Source organism: Leopardus geoffroyi, chromosome B4 (assembly GCF_018350155.1).
Source record: "Leopardus geoffroyi isolate Oge1 chromosome B4, O.geoffroyi_Oge1_pat1.0, whole genome shotgun sequence".
NCBI lineage: Eukaryota > Metazoa > Chordata > Mammalia > Carnivora > Felidae > Leopardus > Leopardus geoffroyi.
In genome coordinates, this window is record NC_059341.1 from 109,083,910 (window position 1) to 109,106,763 (window position 22,854).

Genomic DNA, 22,854 nt, shown 5'->3' on the forward strand with positions numbered 1-22,854 from the left:
ATGACATTTTTTGGACCAAAAAATATAAAAAGGTGGTCAGAATCAGATAAGAAGATAATGGAATTTATGATATTGATCAGGACGATGGCCTCTGGTCGTGTTTTGAAGGGCCATATCTTTTCTTACATATATAATATGGCTAAAAAGAGAGGAAACATGTTTCTTGATTGATTAGTTTGTTATCCCATTTTCAGTTCTAACAGCCTACTAGGTAAAATTATTTCAATTTTATAGATGTAGGTACTAAGATTCAAAAGGGTTAAATAACTTTCCTCATGTCTGGAGGAAATCAGTAATTGCCAAACTGGATTTCAAACTCAGGTCTATGTGACCCTTCCATTGTATCTCCTGAGAGGAAAAAAAGGCACACATATCAAATTTGTGGTAACATAAAGCTGGGGAGCTATGTTAAAACCCTGAATGATGGAGTCAAGAGCAGGAAAGTATGGGACCATGGATCAGAAGAAACACTGAAATTTTCTTGAAATTAACATTAAAATTTAAAAGAAACATTCAAAGAATTGATTGAACATATACAAAATGGCAAATCATGTTTTTTTCAGTAATAAATGTCATGAAGTTTGAAGGTGAGCTCTATTAGTCAATAGTATGGTGATAAAAATGAATGTAATCTTAAACTCTATTATGGAAATACTGAAAAGGCAAAGGAAGAGAATCACGCTCTTATCTTCATATGTTAGAGGACACTGAGAGTAGTGTTTTCCATATTAATCCAGGGCACCACATTCTAAAGAACATGTTGACAAACTGGCAAATATTGTGCCATATGGACATTTAGAAGACCAAGTGCTTTCCCTTTCTTATAATTTGTAAATATTTGTTTTGTTTGTATGCCATTATTGTACATTATAGTCTTTCTATGATAGCTTCATAAAAAGTCCCAGAAACAATAGTTCAGTAAGAAATGGAATGTTCTAGTCTAATAAGTGTAGCTATATGAGAAAAGTAGTTTTAAATGACACTTGGTTTCTAAATTATATTTTTATATCTGGAAAATATATACGTTATAAAAGCTGATAGGTTTTTAGTGATACTTCAAAAGTGCTTCTATTAACACTTTCTATGTATTTTTATACCTAGACATGTTATTGCTGCTATAATGTGTGTTTTCCAAAAATGTGTAATTTCCATATTTTTATTGTGCTTTTACAAATGCTTTTCTTTGATGTTCATAAATGCTGAAAAGGCTCCCTTAAGGAGAAGAATCTTAAATGTAAATAAACTTTTTAGTCAGTTCACAATAAACAAACTGAGACATTATTTAAGGTACATATTTTGTGCTTGAACCCTGTCAGCATCTTATTTACATAGCAAATAAATACCTCAACTGTCATGTTACATTCCAGTGTTTTTTCAATAGACATTTGTAACAAAGAAAATTTTATATATATATATGTGTATATATATATATATATATGTATGTGTGTATATATATGTATATATATATGTATATGTTCATATATATACATATTTAAAAAAACTGCCAAGAGAGACATTGATGGAACATTATGCTTAATAACAGATTGAATATGATTAAACCTAATAAGTGTCTTTTTGCTCTATGTCTCAGAGACAAGATTATAGGAGCCTTATTCAGAACTTTTAAATATAGGAAATGCAACATTGAATCAAGTGAAGAATGCTTGGTCAGATTATCTTTTTGAAAAAGAAAGGTTATTTGTCCCAGTGTCCCTAATAGAGAGTCTTTGTCCAAGTCTTTCCTTAAAAAGGTTGACCTCCACTTAATCTATAAAAAAACATAGACACATCCTTAGGTGATTGACCAGCTTATTAAAACCTGGGTTCTATAATGAAAAGATCAAGCTTAAGATAAAATGTAACCACTTTAAATCACATTTACATTTATAATTTTCTAACAAACGTTCAATTTCGCCCTCAGCAATATTTCTTGAAGCATTTTCCAGAAGTTGATATCAATGGCTGGTCTTTGGAAACACTCTCAGAACCTAGGCAGACTCCATGAAGTTTACAATCACTTCAAGGAGTCTGCTAAGCTTTGATATTACATGTCTTTGTTGTGTACCTTTTATCATTAAAAGTGGAGAAAGTGATTATCTGTAATTTCTGAGATATATGTAGAATATTATACAACTAGCCAGTTAATGAACGAGGATGATAAAAGCCAATAAAACAGAATATCTTTAAGTGTCTGGCAAATATCCTCCAAATCAAGGCAAAGATTATAGTTTAGTGGCAGTGTTCATTTTTTCGTACGACTTTAAGACTCAGTTGTGCAAGGAAATATTAATATTTATAGATTCATATTTTCTCTTTATTATACTATAGCAACTGGATGCAAAAAATACACAGTAGCTATTGTATCAATAAAAGAAAAAAAATCCCAATTTTTTATGAGTTTCTAATTTAATCAATTTGGATAGATTGAATAAAATGCTTTCTAATCTATAAAAACATATATATTTGAGTCTCTCCATAAATTTACCTGAAGTACTTTTCATATATTCACAGTAAGCACCTTCATCTTTGCTGTTTGTCAAAAAATAGAGAGGATCCGACAAGCTCAGGGTATTCTGAACAACCAATGTCTTTACGATGCACTAAGGTGTCCTGAAATGCTTTGATAGGACACATGGTTGTAGCACAACTGTCCAGTCCCTTATAGTAATAGTTAGCAAAGTTTGTTCTCCATTTGGGTGCATATACAAGAGCATCGTTTCGGGCACTTTTAGGTTTATTCCACAGAATGAAAATGAGACTTATGAAAGAATTATACTAGCTGTTTCAAGATAGCATGACTTATTATCTCAGACTCATGTAGAGGCGAACAGAAAGCATAATTTATGTGAGGAGCAATCTCCACATAAGGGAAAGAGTACTGTGGATATCAGAACATCCGATCTCTCGCTTTGGCTTTACTATGAACTAGCTGTGAATACAGAAAAGTTAACTGATTTCTTGGTTTCCTACTTTTCTCTTTTATAAGATGCCCATTTAAACTCTAAAAAAAGTATATGATAGATTACAACGATTTCAATTGTATGAACTTTAATACAAAACATATAAAATCAATTTCAAAAATTTTCTGCATACACTGAAAATGTAAGAATGAACTAACTATAGGCCTTCTCTAATTTCTTCTATTAAATGTAGGTACCCAATATAACTTGAAAATATCGAGCATAACTGCTCTTTTTTGCAAAAGGGAAACTAGAAAAGATTGCTTCCCACAGAAAATTTATTAACAATAGGTGCTCAATTGTTTTTATACAATGAACAATGCCCCTTTTTATATAAATAATCATGGGAGAAATATTTTTAAGCCATTTTTTTTTCTTTCCATAACCTCACCTACACATAAAATTTTGCTGTAAAGACATCACTTCTATGAGGAGGTATTCATTGTAGATGCCTGGAAGTCTATGAAAATCTATGTTTACAAGAAAAAAAATATCATTCTAACCAACTGCATATTCACACAGATGCTTAATAAGAGCTATCTGATGACATAATAAATTATCAATTCTTGAGGAAGTGCATACAGTTGGCCACTATTTTTTAAGACTCACCATCCAGCAAACTAAATTTTCTCATTTTGAATCCTTCATGTCACCTTTTTGACATTTAGTTGAAATTTTGGAACAAACACGATAACATTAAAAATATAAATGAAATTCACAACGGACTGATACTCAACTTCAGAAGTTAAAATAAACTCAAGTGTGTATTAGAGTAAAATTATGTTGACAATATGCAAATCAAAACTGCAAAAATGCTTAGGCTTTTCTTTTAAAATGTCTCATCCATTGCTTTCCCTCCAAAGGACAAAAGTAGCAAAAGAGGAAGGTAGCAAAAAAGGAAACAGGAAAGCCTGTTTTAGGAACTGGACATCTCGGTTTAATTAGCTAAAAAGTCCAAATGCTAATACTCCTAATAATCAGCCATTCCTTTTGTGTCTTGGTAACGTATATCCTTATACAATGTATATCAAATGGAATTTTTTGATTCACCTCTGACATTTCGAAGTTTCCATTTTTGAATTCCCCTAGTCTTAAGTAAGTAACACATTGTCTACTTTGTTTGAAATCTATAACATTTTCCCCAACATCTAGGGCTCCATGATGCAAAATGTCATTTTGCCGATCTTCTGTTCCAGTACTCACTTTAATTTTCTTAATTAAAATTGGATTTTCAAATATAATCACAAAGACGTCTCCTGCTGAAGGCGGTTTTCCCCAAAAGTACTCATCGACACTACTATAAGCCTTGCTTGCTTCATAATTTTCAAAAACATTCATGTTGGTATACAGATTTGCAGGAGGGTTATCGGGGATGTCAAATGACTCTTCTTCAAAATCATCATCCTTCAGCTTATTCTCAGTCCCTTTATATGATGAATAATAACCCATGTGCTGAAAGAGAGATGGTTTAAAACGGATCACATTTTTCTGAGCTAAAAGACCCCGAAAATGAGTCAGTAGCCAATCACAAGGCATTTCTTGATAAAACATTAATAAAAAGTGTGCCAAACGTGGGAGATCATGAGAATGATAAAGTTTTCCAATGTAGCCAAGCTTTGAGAACTCAAGAGTTACCCAGTAGGTTCCTTCAAGGGATGTAATGACTTTCTTGATGGCAGTTAAGAAATTTTTTGAACATCGAACATCATCTTCAAGCATTACATAATAGTCTGAAGTATTGGCACAAAAATTAAGCAGAAAAGCATAATCTACATTTTGCTTGGAACGAAATCTGACTCTGTCTTCTGGATCATTGTAATTTCTTTTAAGGCCATCCAGGATTGGGTAATATTCCTCTGGAGCATGTATAACTACTAATCTTCCTGCAATAATATGGTGGGCAAATTTCTGTGTAATATCCTGGACTATGACCTCACGCCAGGATGAATTAAAGTCTGCTAGATGAACCACCACTGAAATTTCCTTCAGCTCTTCATAGCTGGACTGCTCAAAAATTGACTTGATGGTCTCAAGTAAATAGTTTCCTTTTTTTCGTTTCACTGACGACAGTCCAATGGTAAGAAACCCTGAACAAAAGAATTCAGAAGGAAGACAAATTAAATGTGAAATAGGCTTTGAATAACAGAGACAAAACTCTTTTCCCCTTAGGCCTGCTACTGTATTAGGTAAATCTAGTAAATGATATGTATAGCATATTTTGTGATTAAAGTATTATGCTAAACATATAAAGCCTATAGTACTTAATACATAATTGATTTTTCTATGAAAAAATGTCTCTTAAGCACAATGACATATGAGCGTTATTGCTGTAAACATTTGTTTATGAAATAAAAATACGATTTAAGGTGTCTTACAGCTTAATGCTCTCATATATGCCCACTAAAGAAGATAGATGTTTGGATAATACCCACACTATTAAAAAATGCAAAAGGAGAAGGGAATTCACACTTAAGGATGACAAACTGGTCTCAAATGATAAAAAAGAAAATTAAGCCTAACTTATTCTTTTACACATCTTTACATTTTTCATAGAAAACATGGAACATTTTCATTTGTCTTTGATCACTGTCAGTATTTTGCACCAGAAAAATTAATAATTGGACTTCACAAGTTTATTTTGAAATTTACCTAGTATTTTAATTAGAATGCTAACAAAATTATAACTACTTTTTAAAAACTGAATTATTACTCAAATGTGTTGTACATTGTTCCAACACATGAATATCCCCATTTTCCTTATTTTGAAACACAGTTTTACAGCAATTTTGTCTCGGGAAATTTTTATTCAGACACCTAAAATCTAAAATTAGAAACTGGATATTTGTAGAAAATAAAGTAAAAGCTTGTGAAATGGCAGTTTAGTTCTAATAAGTATGGATGTCTTTTTATTGAAATATTCTCACTTTTTAAACCTCTGATTCTCACCATGATTCAGAACTGAATAAAATTTCATAACCACTCTTTGGAAAATAGGAAAATGTTTATATTCACCAAAATCACTGTTTTTTTAAGTTTATTTATTTTTGAGAGAGAGAGAGAGAGAAAGAGAGAGAGAGAGAGAGAGAGAGAGAGAGAGAGAGAGAGAATGAGTGGGGGAGGGGCACAGAGAGAGGAGAGAACAAATCCCAAGCAGTCTCCTAGCTCTGTGCCAAGCCTGATGTGGGACTCAATCTACTAACCTGAGCTAAAATCAGGAGTCCAACGCTTAACTGACAAGCCACGCAGGTGCCCTGAGGTCACTGTTTTAATACAGACACCTGCTTCTTGTGACTTATACAATACTGAAAGAACCCTGTCCAAGAAAAATCTTTCTCACTAGTCGGTCAGAGAGGTAGACATGGACACATTTGGTTTAAATACCTGGATTTACCACACTAACTTCTTTTGAAAAATGAGTATGTTCTCTGGTACCATTAAACTCAAGATACCAGCCTTTACTAATAGCTTTTACAATAATCAATGGTGTCAGGTTACTTTCCACATAAAAGGCAGGAGTCTATGAACTGTACCCTTGAAATTATCTTGAAAATTTACCCTATGTAATTATCTTGAAAATTCCTAATAGTCTTTTGGGATAGCTTTGCACCTATCATCATTCCTACTTTATAGATGAGGAAACTAAATCACAGGGAGATGTTTTAACTGTGCAAAGTGTTAACACTTCGTGAGACGTAGGGTGCCAAGATCCCAAATGTGCTGCTTGTACCCTCTGTTTGTATCGCCTCTTTGTATAAAGCAGCAGCATATGTGCCAACACACATTAATAAACTGAGGATGGAGAGGGAGAATTAGTAATGTTTGCACAAAGGTAGTGTAACAGATGGAGATAAAAATAAACAGTGGCAAACTTATGCAATTAGAAGAAAGCTTAAGAGCAATCAACATTTGAAATGAAGGAATGAACGGAAGATCGTCCTAAAGAAACCTGCATTAAGTTACAAATTTTCTCAACCTGGTTATCACAGACTCACGTGTACAAACATTTCTTAATGGGGAACTCAATTTCTATGGTCTCCACAAGATCTGTTAAGAAATTCATGATATCACTTGTTTCCTTGATTCCACGAGTCATGTTTTTCAGAGACATTTTTAAAGCAGTTTGAATCCTACAATTGATGGCATCTTACAATTAAAATGATAATGTGTATTTTCTTGGTGGCACATTAATTAGATCATTATACTCTGTAGAGTCTATAGCGTCTTGAAATCCATGAAGTGTGTGTAGTATGTTACTTCTCAGATCCAAACTGCCTGTAGTGAGTTGAATAGTTTTTCTATTCAACCTCAGAATGTGACCTTACTTAAAAATTGAGTTTTTGCTGATGTAATTAGTAAAAGATCTTAAGATAAATCATATCAGATTGACAGTGGGTTCTAAATTCAATGACAGGTGTCCTTGAAGAAGAAGAGAGGACACAGAGAGACACAGAGCAAGAGAAGTTCATGTGGAGATGGGGGCTGGGATTACAGTTATGACCCTACAAGCCAAAGAACACCAAGAGTGACCAGAAGCTGAAAGAGGCAAGAAAAGATTCTCCCCTATAACTTTCAGAGGGAGAGTGACTCTGCCAGCACCTTGATTGTGAACATTTGGTCTCCAGAAACATGAGAGAATAAATTTTTGTCGTTTTAAACTACCTCGCTTGTGGTAATTCGGTATAGCACCTCGGGAAACTAAAACAATGACTTTCACTTTTTCAAAAGTGGTGGCAAGTCATAAAAACCAAAGCATTAGAGTTGCAAAATATATCAATATTGGGAATCGTTGTTTTTAAAATATACCTTTACAATTTTAAATAAAATTATTTTTCTCAGTCTTTCTACATGGTTCTACAATAAATTGTTTGAAAGTTTATATTACAATTAGGCATGTTAAAAAGTTTCTTTTTTTATTATTATTCATGGATGGGATCAGTGAGTAACTGCAATTTGTGAAGAAACATTGAAATGTTTCCCAAAGAATATATTATATTAGTAAATAAAGCCCATAAAATTTTATTGCTCTACAAATGAAGCCGGTTGTCATTATTTTAAAACAAAAATATTTTATGTTCTATATTCTTGATTTAAAAGTGTAGGGATCATGGGCACCTACGTGGCTCAGTCGGTTAAGCCTCCGATTTCAGCTCAGGTCATGATCTCCTGTTTGGTGGGTTCGAGCCCCGCTTTGGGCTCTGCGCTGACAACTCAGAGCCTGGAGCCTGCTTCGGATTCTGTATCTCCCTCTCTCTCTGCTTCTCCCCCGCTCACTCTCTGTCTCTTTTTCCTTCAAAAATAGATAAACATTAAAAAAAAAATTAAAAGTGTAGGGATACTTACGCTTTCTTTGTAAAGGTGTGGCAGCTAAGTAGCGATATGTGACATTGATGGCTCCTGAGAAATTCGATAAATCTTTGAAAGTATGCACATAGCGTTCTGAATTCAGCTGATGTGTGGATGTTTCCCTTATAAGCTGTTTGTCTCCTTCCTGAATGCCAAGAAGGAAGAAGAGAAAATAAATATAATAGATGGTCATGGATTGAAGTTTCTCCTTAGGCAATGAATATATGGGGCTGATATATAACATGGTTATTATATAAATCTCAACTACTGGTACCACAAGCTGTAGATCATTATCTCTTACCTGAATTCTTACCTGAAGTCTCTGTTCCAGGCTCTCCTACTCTATTGCACTCTTTATATTCCTCTTCCATTTGCTTTTCTACAGCATACATTAATAATGGCATTTACTTGGCCAAAAAAAAAATCTCCACATGAAAATTACAACTGCCTTTATGTTAAAATTCAAATTCATCACAATAATTCAATGGTCTTAAAAATTCATAATCATCTACTTTATAGTTTCATGTAAAACTAATTCTTACTAACCTTCCCATATTTGAGTCATAGTAAGCTGTTTCTTCTTCTTCAAGCATTGTTAAATAATATTACACAATACTTCTGTGTAATTCTTTCTGGATAATTTATTAATCAAGAAGTTTTAGTCAGTTACTTATATGGCCACTATAATCAAAGACTGTTAAGAATAGATAGCCATGGTCCTTGTGACATTGTGGTGTTTTTTTTCAAATGTCTTCAAGGTATCTTAATTAAGGTAACTTTGTACCAAGTCAAGGAAATCTCTTCAGACCTTGCATTAGTTTTTCTCACGATACATTTGCTTATTGTGTGTGTGTGTGTGTTTGTGTGTGTGTGTGTGTGTGATATTCTGTTGCAGGTGAAGTCTAATCCTTTTATATTTAAGATGCCGATTATGTAATTGGTAATGGACTTATGTCATTCAATCTCTGGGCAAGTTTATTTAAAAAATACATATTCATATTTAGTTTAAAATATACCCCATTAACCATTAATTGGTCCTCTTTTCTCCCTTCTTCAGTATAAGTTCAATAGTAGATTTTGATTACCTAGTCACCATTTGATCAAGTCTTTACTGATTATACATTATTAGCAAAATATCGACTTTTTTGACCTTTGTACATGGCTTACTACCATGGGTAGAATATATTTAAAGATAACCGATTTAGAAAGAATTTTGTTGTTTCTGGCAAGTTCCTACTGTACTGTGTGGTGTTATATAGATCTATTTCTACTATTCCTTATAGAATGGCAAGTCAAGCCTGAGAAAGCCATTAAGAAAATAGAGAAAGTGAATGCATTAAAAACAAATTTGGTGCTCATATTATCTGCCTGTGCTCAATAAAACTTTAATTAAACCCTTGCTATAAAAAATTAGAAAGGATTCTAATATAGTTTTTACCTCATTTGGAACATTCACCAGTTTACATCAAGTCAAATGTGAATGGAGAAAGTGACTGACTCAAAATTTAAAATCAATGGCCAGACTGGAATTGTCTTAGAATAAACGTTGAGAATAGCAGGCCATGACTGGGAAGAGCTTTCAATCTGATTGTTGCCAATTCAAGATCTATTCTAAATATCCTTTCTGTATGTTCAATTATGTTTATAAACCTATACTTGGTCTTTAATACTGTATTTTTATATTTTATATTGCCTTGATAATTGCAAAAAAAAGTCCTTTAAAATATTTATAATATATTTGCCATCTATAAGTTACAGGCTTTCAAAATATATGCAGTTATACCTTGAATTCTATATTGTTTATAAATATACTAATTGAATATCTACTTAATCCTGATTATTTCAATTTTATTATGAATAAATATGTTTATGTTTTTCTTTCTGAAAACCTATATAACATTATTAAAGTTTTAAAATCCACAAATTTAGGATTGCCAAAATGTAACTAAGGACTCAGTTCAGCATCAGCTACATTAATAGTAATGTAATAGTGCCCATTATCAATAGAGTCTAGAAGAAATGTCTATAAAAATCACAGCTATCACAACACTGAATTCATTTTACCATTCTGTTCTTATGTGATGTTACATTCTAAAGGCAGTGCAGGATATTGAATATTTCTTTAAGAATTCTATCTTGAATGTGTAAAAATCCAGACCTTTTCTGTGTTAAGATAGAGTACATTCATCCTGATTGAAGGACATAACAGAATATAAAATGAAATGGAACTTATATGAAAGCACTTTATTAAATTCTCAAGAACAAGCTTCTTTACACTTTTCAGCATAAATAAATAATGCAACTTTCACCTGAGTCAGCCTTGTTGGCTGCTTTCCAGAGGCATCTACCTGAACAGCTAGGCTCTCCCTGGATACCTTCTTTCTGTAGCTACTATACTGTGGTGTATTTCGCAGTAATAAGACAAAGCTTTATGACAATCATTTTCTGGATAGGAATGCAATTCAATGGACTAGCTACAGACTAAGTATATACCCTAGTGGCTACTTTGAAGATGCTCACAGCCCAGAGGCTAAGTTGATTGGGCATGCAGCGTCTCTTCTACTTAGTTTGCCTTGGAATAGCATTTGTCTCTTACACTGAACTTGGCTTCCTTTCCCAATGAAAGGCACATATGTCCCGAATATGTAAGCAATACATTAAACTGTTATATGCCCAGTATTTCAGGATACAAATGGATTTTCTAGCAAAAACACAGCAGAATACAATGTACTAAGTAACTCCAGAGATCTTTTACTTGCAATTGTTTATCTGTTTTCTCTGAATTGTGACTATTATCTCCCCCTGAAATAAGGGAGGCAGGAAAAAAAGATCTACTACTGTCTATGTTTAGAAAATTGTACACATTGTGGCATTCTAAAATAAAAAAAAAATAAATCAGATGATTTTATGAAAACTGAAATAAACACAGATAAAAGGGTCAAAGGGAGAAGTGTTAAGAAGAAACTACGTGTATACTAGTAGGTGGCTGGCTTTCCATGGATATTAAACACTTTTAGAAAAACAATATTAATGTAATTTTATATTAATTATTTAAAGAATGTTTAAATCTTTATGCATATTAGTTTTGGGATAAAAATTAGCTCCAAATAAAGTTTAGGTAAAAAATCATCTAGTAAATAGTGAGAAATTAAACTAATAAAAATACTGTCATTAAATTTTCAGTAAGGTTATGCTTATATTTAACAATCATTTTAATTCACTCTTTCCACTTTAATATAAGTATTTAAAAACAATATTTTTTTTTAATTTGAGAGAGAGAGAGAGGGAGAGCATGAGCAGGGGTGAGGGGCAGAGGGAGAGAGAATCTTAAACAAGCTGCATGCTTAGCATGGAGCCGGACTCAGGGCTGTATCCCTTGACCCTGGGATCGTGACCTGAGCTAAAGAAAAGAGTTGGATGCTCAACTGACTGAGCTACCCAGACACCTTCAAATAATTTCAATTTTAAAACTAAGGAGCAATCCCTTCTCTATACTTGGGCTGATTTGTGAATTTGACTAGATATATGCCTAATATAGCCAGAGAAAATTTCATCAAGAAAGTACTCTTTAGTAAGAGCTGCTTCATTAAATCATACCTTTTTACATTAAATGGCTGGGACTGAAGTGTAGATAGAAATGTGTAAAAGAGCATTAGTATTTGATCTTCTTACAGATATATACTCTACTAGTTCTTACACATTTTATAATGAATTTGAAGAGCTTTTAAATCAACAAGATAGAAGGATGCTTGCTGCATACAATGGTCTTTTGTCTGTTTAAAATGAGACACTGCAATTGAGTTTGAAAGTGTCTCATAAATGCAGCAAATCATTAAATGCAATAGGTATCCTGTTAATACCATGTGTTTCATTTACAAGATGTGATTTACTGCTACCAGTAGACACAGATGTAAGAAATAATTTTTTATTACAAAATTAAATCACTTATCAAAAGCTCTTCTAGTTAATTTATGATCTTTAATTTTATCCAGAAAAAAAATAGCTGGATCACATGGGTCTTGCTATATTGTCTTTAAGTCTTATAAACCTAATAATCAGGTTTAAAGAAAAATCAAAATGCATATCATTAGTAAGTTTCTCCAATTTGCTATGTTTACCTAAATCATCCCTAGTCAAATTCTATGAATCTGTGGTGATTTCAGCCTTTGTGAATTGTCTGTGGAGAATAGAATGAAGGGTCCACAAGATCAAGACCTATACATGAAGGTAAAAGGCATAGGCAGAACCAAAATCTAGGAATCCGGCAGAATTTAATCATCAAACAATGCTAAAGGAAGTAAAATGCTTTACACAAAACTTCCAAAGAATATCTGTACCAAGATCAAATGGTTAGGTTATAAGACATAGAATAGTATATGGCAAATCATGGGTAGTTAAAAAATCATGTTCAATTAATAAAACATTTTACTGGGAAATGCTTTTTGTGGTTATTGTCAGATTTTCTCTTGATAAGATAGTAACTGAAACTTTCAGCATGCTTGCATAATGGAAAGTACTTTTTAGTCCTCTGTATGTCCAAAGATTTTGATTTTCTGAAATATGTGAACAGGAATAATAGTGTAAAGATTAGGACTTTTCCAGATAACTTAAGCTCAATTCAGAATGAAAGTGAATAAGCAATAATTACCATGTTATTCTCATCAGACATGAAATGATGTGATACTTATAACAATAACAAGTAATAGAACAAATTGAGTTCTCAGAATTAACCAGAGTAAGTCCTTTGTCCATTTCTAGAATTTAATTAAAAGTTAATTTATATGCTATATTCTAATTTATCTTTTTTTAAACTACTGAATACTTTTCACATCATTGTTTCTAGTTCTTAAAATTCTATGTTATTTTTCAGTGAATTTAAATATACAACATGGTGGCCATTTATGCCTATTCAAAATCACATGAAGTGTCATATATGATAACAAAATAGCATAATTAGTATCATTAGTTAAAATGTAGAATTTTGAAAGTTTTGATAAGAAAATTGATAAAGGACTCATATCTTTAAGCAATTTCTAAAAATCTATATTTTTAAACTAAATCTCAAAATGGTTATGTATACTATTAATTCAGCATGGTGATGATAGCTAATTTATTTATACAATATACATATTTGAACTACTATATACAGAATTAAAGAAAACATTGTGACATAAGTCAAAATAATTATAATGCTGGTAATATATAATTAATACAAAAAGTAGCTTGATAGAAAACCTAAATGTCATAGTTTTGCTCAAACTAAGGTTATGCCAGCAGCCTAGGATTGAAGTTATGTTACAATTGGACTAAATCTAGTTTGACTTCAGCTTTATGTGTAACAATAAAAATAAAAAACCTCCCAAACTTACCAGAACATAGCTGTCTTCAATGTACAAGTTCATAAAGAGAAGGAAAATGACAAGAACTCCCAAAAATGACACTGTGGAACGTTTTCGCAGGCATCTCATTTTATCCAGTATTTCAAAAATATGCTTCATTTGATAAAATTTAAGCATTCTGTACTGTGGAAAAGAGGCACAGAATTATTGACAATGAAATTTGGATGTAAATATTTCTTCATCATAGATATCAAAAACCAGGCCTTAATAAAATGGCACCCTTCAAATGTTTGCACTGAAATTTTCCCATTTTCACACATACAACTTTCACAGATTGTTAATATCTTAGCATAAGGTCAACACACTAGCTTATATTGTGGAGTGGTTTGCTTGTTTGTTTTTCATGGATGGATTTTTAATATACCTAGAATTTATCTTTGTGTCTTTTATCATGTAATATGATAATTTCATTTCTTTGTTTTTCATATGGAGAGCCAATGGTCTTCCACTTTCTGTGCACTGGTTGTAGCTACTAGTTACATTACGGATCCTGACTTCAAGGGTGTGGGGAAGTATAATCCCCCATGCACCGCGAAGTAAAGAAGAACGTTACTATTGTATACCATATTTATATCGAATCATCCATTCTTTTGATTTGTGATGCCACTTCTAGAATAAGGTCACTTTCTAAGTTGCATTTCTGATTTGCATAGGTTGAAAATGTATTTACAGATCCATCATTTATAATTTTTTTTCCAATAAGGAAATACATAGCAATTTTGACCAAAACCTTCTAAGTGCAATTCTGTTATTCTGTAGATAAAACAGCATTATGTTTGTAAAAGATTTTTTTTAAACTGTTTTTTGATGTTTTTTTAAATTATTATTATTTTTGAGAGAGAGAGAGAGAGAGAGAGGATGAGAGAGGGAGGGAGGAGCAGAGAGTGAGCTAGACACAGAATCTGAAGCAGGCTCCAGGCTCTGAGCTGTCAGCACAGAGCCCGGCAGGGGGCTCAAGCCCACAAACTGTGAGATCATGACCTGAGTCAAAGCAGACTCCCAACTGACTGGGCCACCCAGGTGCTCCTGTCAAAGATTTTTATCTGGATTTTGAAAATCGGCGAAAATACAAGGTATTGCAATCTAATCATACACCGAGACAAAATATTTTTAAATGTCAGACAAAATATTTTTAAATATGAAGACTTATCTATAGCATGAAATGCATGTATTCCAACTTAGCAGTTATACCTCTAAAAATCTTTTCAGAGACAATTGTATTTGTGAGTAAATGTTTAGCTGGTATTACAATGGTATTACAAATGGTATTACAAGACAGTGATGTTTATAAAATGAGTTGGAAACGATCTGTAAGATGTTAACAACTGTTACCTTGGTATAGAAGAATTGTCAAAAATTTTCAATCTTGTTTTTACTTTTTTTAATTTCTATACTTTCAAAGGTACATATATTCAGTAATAGTTAAAAACTTACTTTTAATTTTCAAAATTCTCTATTGTCCGAAGGGAAAAAAAAACCCTGCATTTTATTTTGGAGGCACAGCATAAACACACCAATTTTTTTTCAAGAAAAAAATTTAAAAATGTTATACTTTATGGTGTGTTTTGGATGTTCTGAACTTGAAGGTTATAACTTATGTAAATGCTAAGTCAAGAGGAAGTATATTCTAATTCTATTCCTTTGAGACAAAGGCAAAATGTAAACAATGTGACCACAAGTTGAATCTGTAAAGTTCAAATGTAAACAATTATATATAAAAAAATAAGAATATTTATTAAAATTTATTAAATACTAAATGCTGGACCATACAGTTTGCATGGGTAACTCACTGATATTTCATAACAATGCTAAGATTTTAATATTGCCATTAGTTTACAAATGAAAAAAAAAAAGAAGAAAAAACCCGGAGTTTTCTTGAGGTGTCTCCATAAGGGATGAGTCCATTTTTTAAAACTTAAAATTGACCAGAGTCTGCTCTATGAACCACTAATGGTGTATCATTTGGTAATTAGGTTTCATATGATATATATATTTTTTTATTTTTCTAATTAATTAATTAATTAATTAAATTAGTTAGAGTACATACATGAGCAGGAAAGGGGCAGAGAGAGAGAGGAAGAGAGAGAAAACCCAAGCGCTCTCCATGCTGTCATACAAATGGCCAAATAGTACAGGAAAAGACACTCAACATTACTTACTGTAATGGAAATGTAAATAATGATCACAATGAGATATCACATCACATCTCTTTAAATGGTTATTATCAAAAGGCTACATATAAGTATTGGCGAGGCTGTGGAGGAAAGAACCTTGTGCACTGTTGGTTGGATGTAAATTGTTGCTGCCACTATAGAAAAGAATGACATTTCCTCAAAAAGTTTAAAATAAAACTACCATATGATCCAGAAATTCCCCTTCTGTGTATATATACGAAGGAAAGAAAATTACTATCTTGAAGAGATATCTGCACCTCCATGTAGACTGCAATATTATTCACAATAGCCAAGAAATGAAAAAAAACCCTAAATGTCTGTCAACAGATCAGTGAATAAAGGGAATGTGACATATACATATAGGTATGTGCATATATATACACATATACATATACATACGTACATATTACATATATATGTATGTATACATACATATATACATATATATGTATATGTATGTGTGTGTGTGTGTGTATATATATATATATATATATATATATATATATATGTTGGTATATTATTCAGCCATAAAAAAGAAAGAAATCTTGCCATTTGTTACAACATGATTAGACCTTGAGGACATTATGCTAGGTGAAATGAGTCAGAGAAACAAAAATACTGTGTGGTTTCACACACAGAATGTGAAAAGGCAAATACACAGAAACAGGGGTTTAGAATAGTGGTTGCCAGGGGCCGGGTGGGTGGGAGAAACAGGGAGATGTCAGTTGAAGGGTATAGACTCCAGTTATGAGTAAGTTCTGAGTATCTAATGTATTACATAGTGCCTGATAGTTAACAGTATGGTATGATATATTTGAAAGTTGCTAAGAAAGTAGGTCTTAAATATTCTCACCACAGAAAACAAAAAGGTAATTATGTGAGGTGATGGAGGTGTTAACCTTATTATGGTAATCATTTTGTGATATATACATGTATCAAATCATCACATTGTATATTTTATACTTACAAATTGTCTTATGTCAATTATATTTTAATAAACCCAGGAGAAAATATAGAAAAGAAACCTTATGTTCATATGGCATACTAGTGAATTTTACCAAATATTTTTCAGGAAAAAATAAAACTAACTCTACGCAAGCCCTTTCAGACAATAGATTTAAGAAAAATTGTTAGTGAAGGGGCGCCTAGGTGGCTCCGTTGGTTAAGCGACCGACTTTGGCTCAGGTCATGATCTGGCAGTTTGTGAGTTCAAGCCCCGCATTGGGCTCTCTGCTGACAGATCAGAGCCTGGAGCCTACTTCAGATTCTATGTCTCCCCCTCTCTCTACCCCTCCCCTGCTCACACTCTGTGTCTCTCTGTCTCTCAATAATAAATAAACGTTAAAAATATTTTTAAAAAATTGTTAGTGAAGTATTCTTGACTCACAATGCTACATTAGTTTCAAGTGTACAACATATTGATTTGAAAATTCTATACATTACTCAGTCCTCCCTATGGTCAATGTAGTTGCCATCTGTTATTATAGTATTACTGACTATATTCCATATGCTGTGCTTTCATATTTGTGACTTATTTATTACATGAATGGAAGTTTGTACATCTTAACCCCCTTCATTTGTTATGCCCATCCCTTCACCTACCTTCCGTTTGGCAACAACCATCTTGTTCTCCGTTTTTAAGAATTTGTTTGTTTAATTTTTTAGGTTCCACATAGAAGGAAATCATATGGTATCCTTCTTTCTCTGACTTATTTTACATAGCATAACTCTTAATCCATCCATGTTGCTGCAAATGGCAAGATCTCATTTTTTTAAGCACAAGTAGTATTTCATTGCATGTGTGCATGTGTGTGTGCATGCATGTGTGTGTATAAATGTATGCATATAGATAGATGATACAGATATAGATACAGATGATATAGATAAAGATGATGATATATAGATATAGATATAGATATAGATGATATAGATATAGATGTAGATGTAGATGTAGATGTAGATATAGATATACCTTCTTTATTCATTCATCTATTGTGGGACACTTGTGTTGCTTCCATATCTTGGCTATTGTAGCTCATGCTGCCACAAACATGGGGAAGCATCTGACTTTTCAAATTATTGTTTTATTTTATTTGAAAGTAATTTCAGTAATGAAATTACTAGATCAAATGGTATTTCTATATTTAATTTTTTGAGAAAACTCCACACTGTTTTCCACAGCGGTTGCACCAATTTACCTTCCCACCTGTGGTGCATGAGGGTTCCCTCTTCTCCACATCCTCACCAACACTTACTATTTGTTGTTTATGTTATGTTATGTTATGGTATGGTATGGTATGGTATGGTATGGTATTTATTTTAGTTTTTTTTTTTATTTTGAGAGAGACAGACAGCATGAGCAGTGTAGAGGCAGAGAGAGAGGGAGAGAGAGGGTCTCAAGCAGTACAGAGCCTGACATGGGGCTCGAACTCATGAAACTATGAGATCATGACCTGAGCCAAAATCAAGAGTCAGACAATCAACCAACTGAGCCACCAAGTTGCCCCATCTATTTCTTGTCTTTTTTGATAATAGCCATTTTGATTGGTGTGAAGTGATATCTCAGTGTGGTTTTGATTTGCATTTCCTTGATGATTAGTGATGTTGAGTATCTTTTCCAATTTAGACAATAGATTTTTATCTGTTATTATTTTAACTCATTTTACAAATAATTTTATAAGAGTAAAAAATGATTATGAAAACAACTTCATTATAAATATAAGAATTTAAACATAGGTAACTCAAATGTTATTCTTAATTTTTTTACAATTTGAAAGTATATGTCCCCCAAGTATATGATGCTTCAAAAACTGCTCAACCATCATTCCTGAAGGAAGAACATATCCATCTTGTAAGTTCTGATTCCAAATTTCTAGTACATCTCAGATAGGTATTGTTACTTCAGGTACCCTGAACTTGCAACATCAATACTCAAGACTCTTGGAAAATTTGATGGTTCATAAGTTTGTTAAAGCAAGAACAACCTTCTTATTTGATTCATAATAACTGCAGAAACACTAATCTCATGTGTCTACATCATCTATATCTTTCCAATTATTTTTGTTTACACACCTGCATTTGTGTGATGATAATCTTATCAAGTAAATTTTGTTGCAAACATCATAAGAAATGAATGAATACTGTTCCATACCTGTTTAGCAAAATAGAATTGTTAGGCTTTTGTTGCATCATGTTGTGAGATGAAATCCTCTCTGTCTGAGGATGTTCTGAATGAAAATACCACATTTTCTTTATTCTTTAGACATCTATCCTTTACTCAGCAATTCATGTGAGTTTTTATACTATCAATTTTACCATTATCGTGTTGTCAAGAGTACCACTCTTTTTGCATTCATCATCTGATTCATCTAATAATTATGAAGCAAATCTTTCTGTTTACATTTTTCTCCTTGTCATTATCAGAAAATGAAATGAAAATGAAAAACTCTGAATATTCAGCTGTGTTCAATGAAAGGTTAAATCCCCTGCAAAGATAGGGTCTTTAGATTTCATTTTTACCTACTTGAAAGATCATGCAACACTGCACAGCACAATAACAAGAGATTCAATGTACAGTATAGTGACTAGAGACACAATATGGTATTAAAATCATCAAACATGTTAAGAAACTAGGTTTTAATTATTCCCATCAGAACAAAGAAATGATCATTACATGATATGATGGAGGTGTTATTACTATAATGGCAATTATGTTACAATATATAAAGCTAGCAAATATACATGCTTATAGTTACACAGTATTATACATCAAATATATTTCGATAAAAATAAAGGTATACCAGAAAAAAAAAGGTTAACAATGCCTTTTGATGAGGAATAGTTTTTTTAATGTTGGTAAAGTTGAATTTATCATTTTTTTTATTGTAGTGCTTTTTTGTGTTCTAACAAACTATCACCTAATTCACATCATACACGTATTTTCCTGTTTTCTTGTAGGAGCTTTATAGTTTTTGCTTTTAGGTTTAAGTCTACAAATGATCTCAAATGAATTTTGGCTTATGGTGTGGGGAAGAGGATGAGGTTCCTTTTTTATCCTATAGACTTCATTAGTTGCTCAAGTACCACTTGTAGAAAGACTATATTTGGTGCCTTTGCTGAAAATCAATTTGATATATGTGTGGTTATATATATTTGGTGTGTATATATATATATACATATATATATATATATATCTTTGGTATATTAATCTATTTGTCTATCTTTTTAAAATTTTTTCATGTTTACTTATTCATTTTGCAATAGACTGAGGGAGCAAGGTAGGGGGGCAGAGAGAGAGGGAGGAGGAGAATCCCAGGCAGGCTCTGCACTGTTAGTATGGAGCCCAAAGTGGGACTCAGAGTCATTAAACGTGAGATCATGACCTGAGCTGAAACCAAGAGTCAGATACTTAACCTGCTGAGCCACCCAGGTGCCCATCTATTTTTCTATCTTAATGACAATACTACATTATCCTAATTGGAACCTCATTATTATGTCTTGAAATAACATAAGGTGAGTCCTTTATGTCACCCTTCTTTTCCAAGATGTTTTTGGCTATTTCAGGTCCCTTGTATTTCTATGGAAACTTTATCATAATAGTCTATTTTGACAGAAAAAAAAAACTAGTTAGAATTTATTAGGACCTAATGGGTCTGCAAATAAATAATCTTATAATCAATACAAACTTCTACAAAAAGAAAGATGCATAGGATTTAAGAATTTGTTGGATGTACAGCTAACTTATTGGGATCTAGAAATATACAACTGATATTTTAATATTGACACCTTGAGTCATGTGACCTTCTTAAACAGTCATTGCATCTGTAAGCAAAGGCAGTTTTAATGCTTATTTTTGAATCTATAAGCTATTACAATTTGTTGTTGCTGCTGCTGCCTTATTTATTTACTGGCAACAGCCTCCAGTATATTAAATAGAAGCAATGAAGTAGTGACAGTAAATTTGTTCTGATATTATAGGGATGCATGTTATCTCACTAAGGATGTTTCCCTCTATCCCTAAATTGTTGATATTTTTTACCATGAATAAATATTGGATTCTGCCAAATACTGCTCATCTGTTAAGTTGATCATATGGAAGTTTTTGTCTCCATTATTCTTTCAATATGATGGATTATACCGATTGATTAGAATTTAAACCAAATATAACCAAATATTAAGTAATCATATATATATATATATATGTGTGTGTGTGTGTGTGTGTGTATACATATATACATATATACATACATATATATACATATATACATATGTATATATACATACATATATACATATATACATATATACATACATATATATATATATATATATATATATATATACATATGTGTGTGTATGTGTGTGTGTGTGTGTGTAATTCCCTTTCTAATCATTATCCTCTTTGTTGACTTCTGCTATCAGAGTGCTTGTTTCAGAGAAGTCTCCAGTCTATGGCTAATTTTACCCCACTGCTAAGGCAATACTCTTCTGAGTACTCTATCTGATGCTCAATGTATTAATTTTTTTTCTATTCTAGATGAAGAAAACATGATTATTTCTGCCTTTGCATTCCAGAAACCATTCCAATTGTTTTTTTTTTTTTTTTTTTTCAGTGATTCCTTACCAGTGTTGGATAGTGTTCTCACACACATGCAGTAGGTGCTCAGCTACAGACATAAGGAAAACCCTTTGAAGATTTCTCAATCTCTCTCTCTCTCTCTCTCTCTCCACAATTGTAGTCTCCATGAAGCTTTCTCCTCTCTGGTACTCTGCCTAGAAATTGTAGCCATTTCAGAATCTCAAAATTCTCAACTACATCTCATCACCTCAGGAAGACCACCTGTCTCATTGGGTTCTCTCTCCTGGTACTATAGCCTAGAAACTCTGAACAGTAAGCTGTGGCGATCACCTCAATTGTTTCCTTTGTATCATGAATCATACCTTTTTCTGCTTATTGTTCACGTGTATAAATTTGTTTCACACATTTAGTCTGGTTTTTCAGTTGTTTAAGGAGAGAAGGTAAATCTGCTGCCTATTTCTGCATCGTGGTCAGAAACATCTTGCTGGTTATACAATTCCTTGCCTGTGCTTTCTTCCCTTTTTCTTGAGAAATATTATTACATTATTGTCTTGCTTTTAATGTTACTTGGGACATCTAACGCCACCTGTTTTTCTTTCCGTTATAAATGATTTGGCACATGTAAAATGAGTTGGTTGTGTTGCCTACAGTTGTTAAATATTCTTTTTTATATTTAAGATGGAATCAGGTATGTCTTGAAGTTAACCATTCTTGAATAGCTTGAGGAAACTTTGACAAAAGGCAACACTGCACAGAACGATATCAGTATATCAATATATCTAATTTATTTAATACATTTAATTGTACGTCTATTTTTTAAACACATGGAGAGAATATGGTGGAGGAATAGTGTGTAAATGCTATATATTCTGACAGTACAAAAAATTAACCAACTAAAAACGTGGGGTAAAGAGAGGAAGGGGAAGTAGAATAAGCTCATCGATATCTACACTGTGTAGATAACAGGTGTGAGTCAAAGACTATGATTTAAAACAGACAAAACAAATATCAGAAGCTAAACTAAGGAAATGGGACTAACAGCATAATTAAAGGTATTAATAAAAGATAACCACAACAGAAAAATTTAAAAACTCCAAATAGCAAGTACCAAAAGAAATTAAAGAAAAATATATAAAAAATCACCACATGGAGAAATATATAAAATATTCCATCATACAGAGAGGAAGTGTACCATAAGACAACAGAGTTGAGACCAAACACATTAGTAGTATCAATAAATGCAAATGGGCTTAGCTCATTATTTATTTATTTATTTATTTATTTATTATTTTTTTAAAGTTTATTTGAGAAAGAGAGAGAGAGAAAGAGCACGAGCAGGGGAGGGGCAGAGACAGAGGGAGAGAGAGAAAATCCCAAGCAGGCTCTGCACTGTCAGTGTG

General features: G+C 32.5%; 1 protein-coding gene across 5 annotated transcripts in view; it reads right to left on the minus strand.

Moving 5' to 3' along the window:
* Window positions 1-967: 967 nt before the first annotated feature.
* Window positions 968-22,854, minus strand: part of MGAT4C (MGAT4 family member C) — a 740,390-nt gene continuing 718,503 nt past the window's right edge. For all 5 annotated transcript variants that reach the window (XM_045467111.1, XM_045467110.1, XM_045467108.1 and 2 more), the window contains 3 exons: window positions 13,673-13,825; window positions 8,301-8,448; window positions 968-5,047 (listed from right to left, as the gene is read on the minus strand). In XM_045467111.1, the coding sequence (XP_045323067.1) occupies window positions 3,906-5,047; window positions 8,301-8,448; window positions 13,673-13,819 (1,437 nt within the window). In that variant the 5' untranslated portion in view covers window positions 13,820-13,825 and the 3' untranslated portion in view covers window positions 968-3,905. The remainder of the gene's footprint in view (window positions 5,048-8,300; window positions 8,449-13,672; window positions 13,826-22,854) is intronic.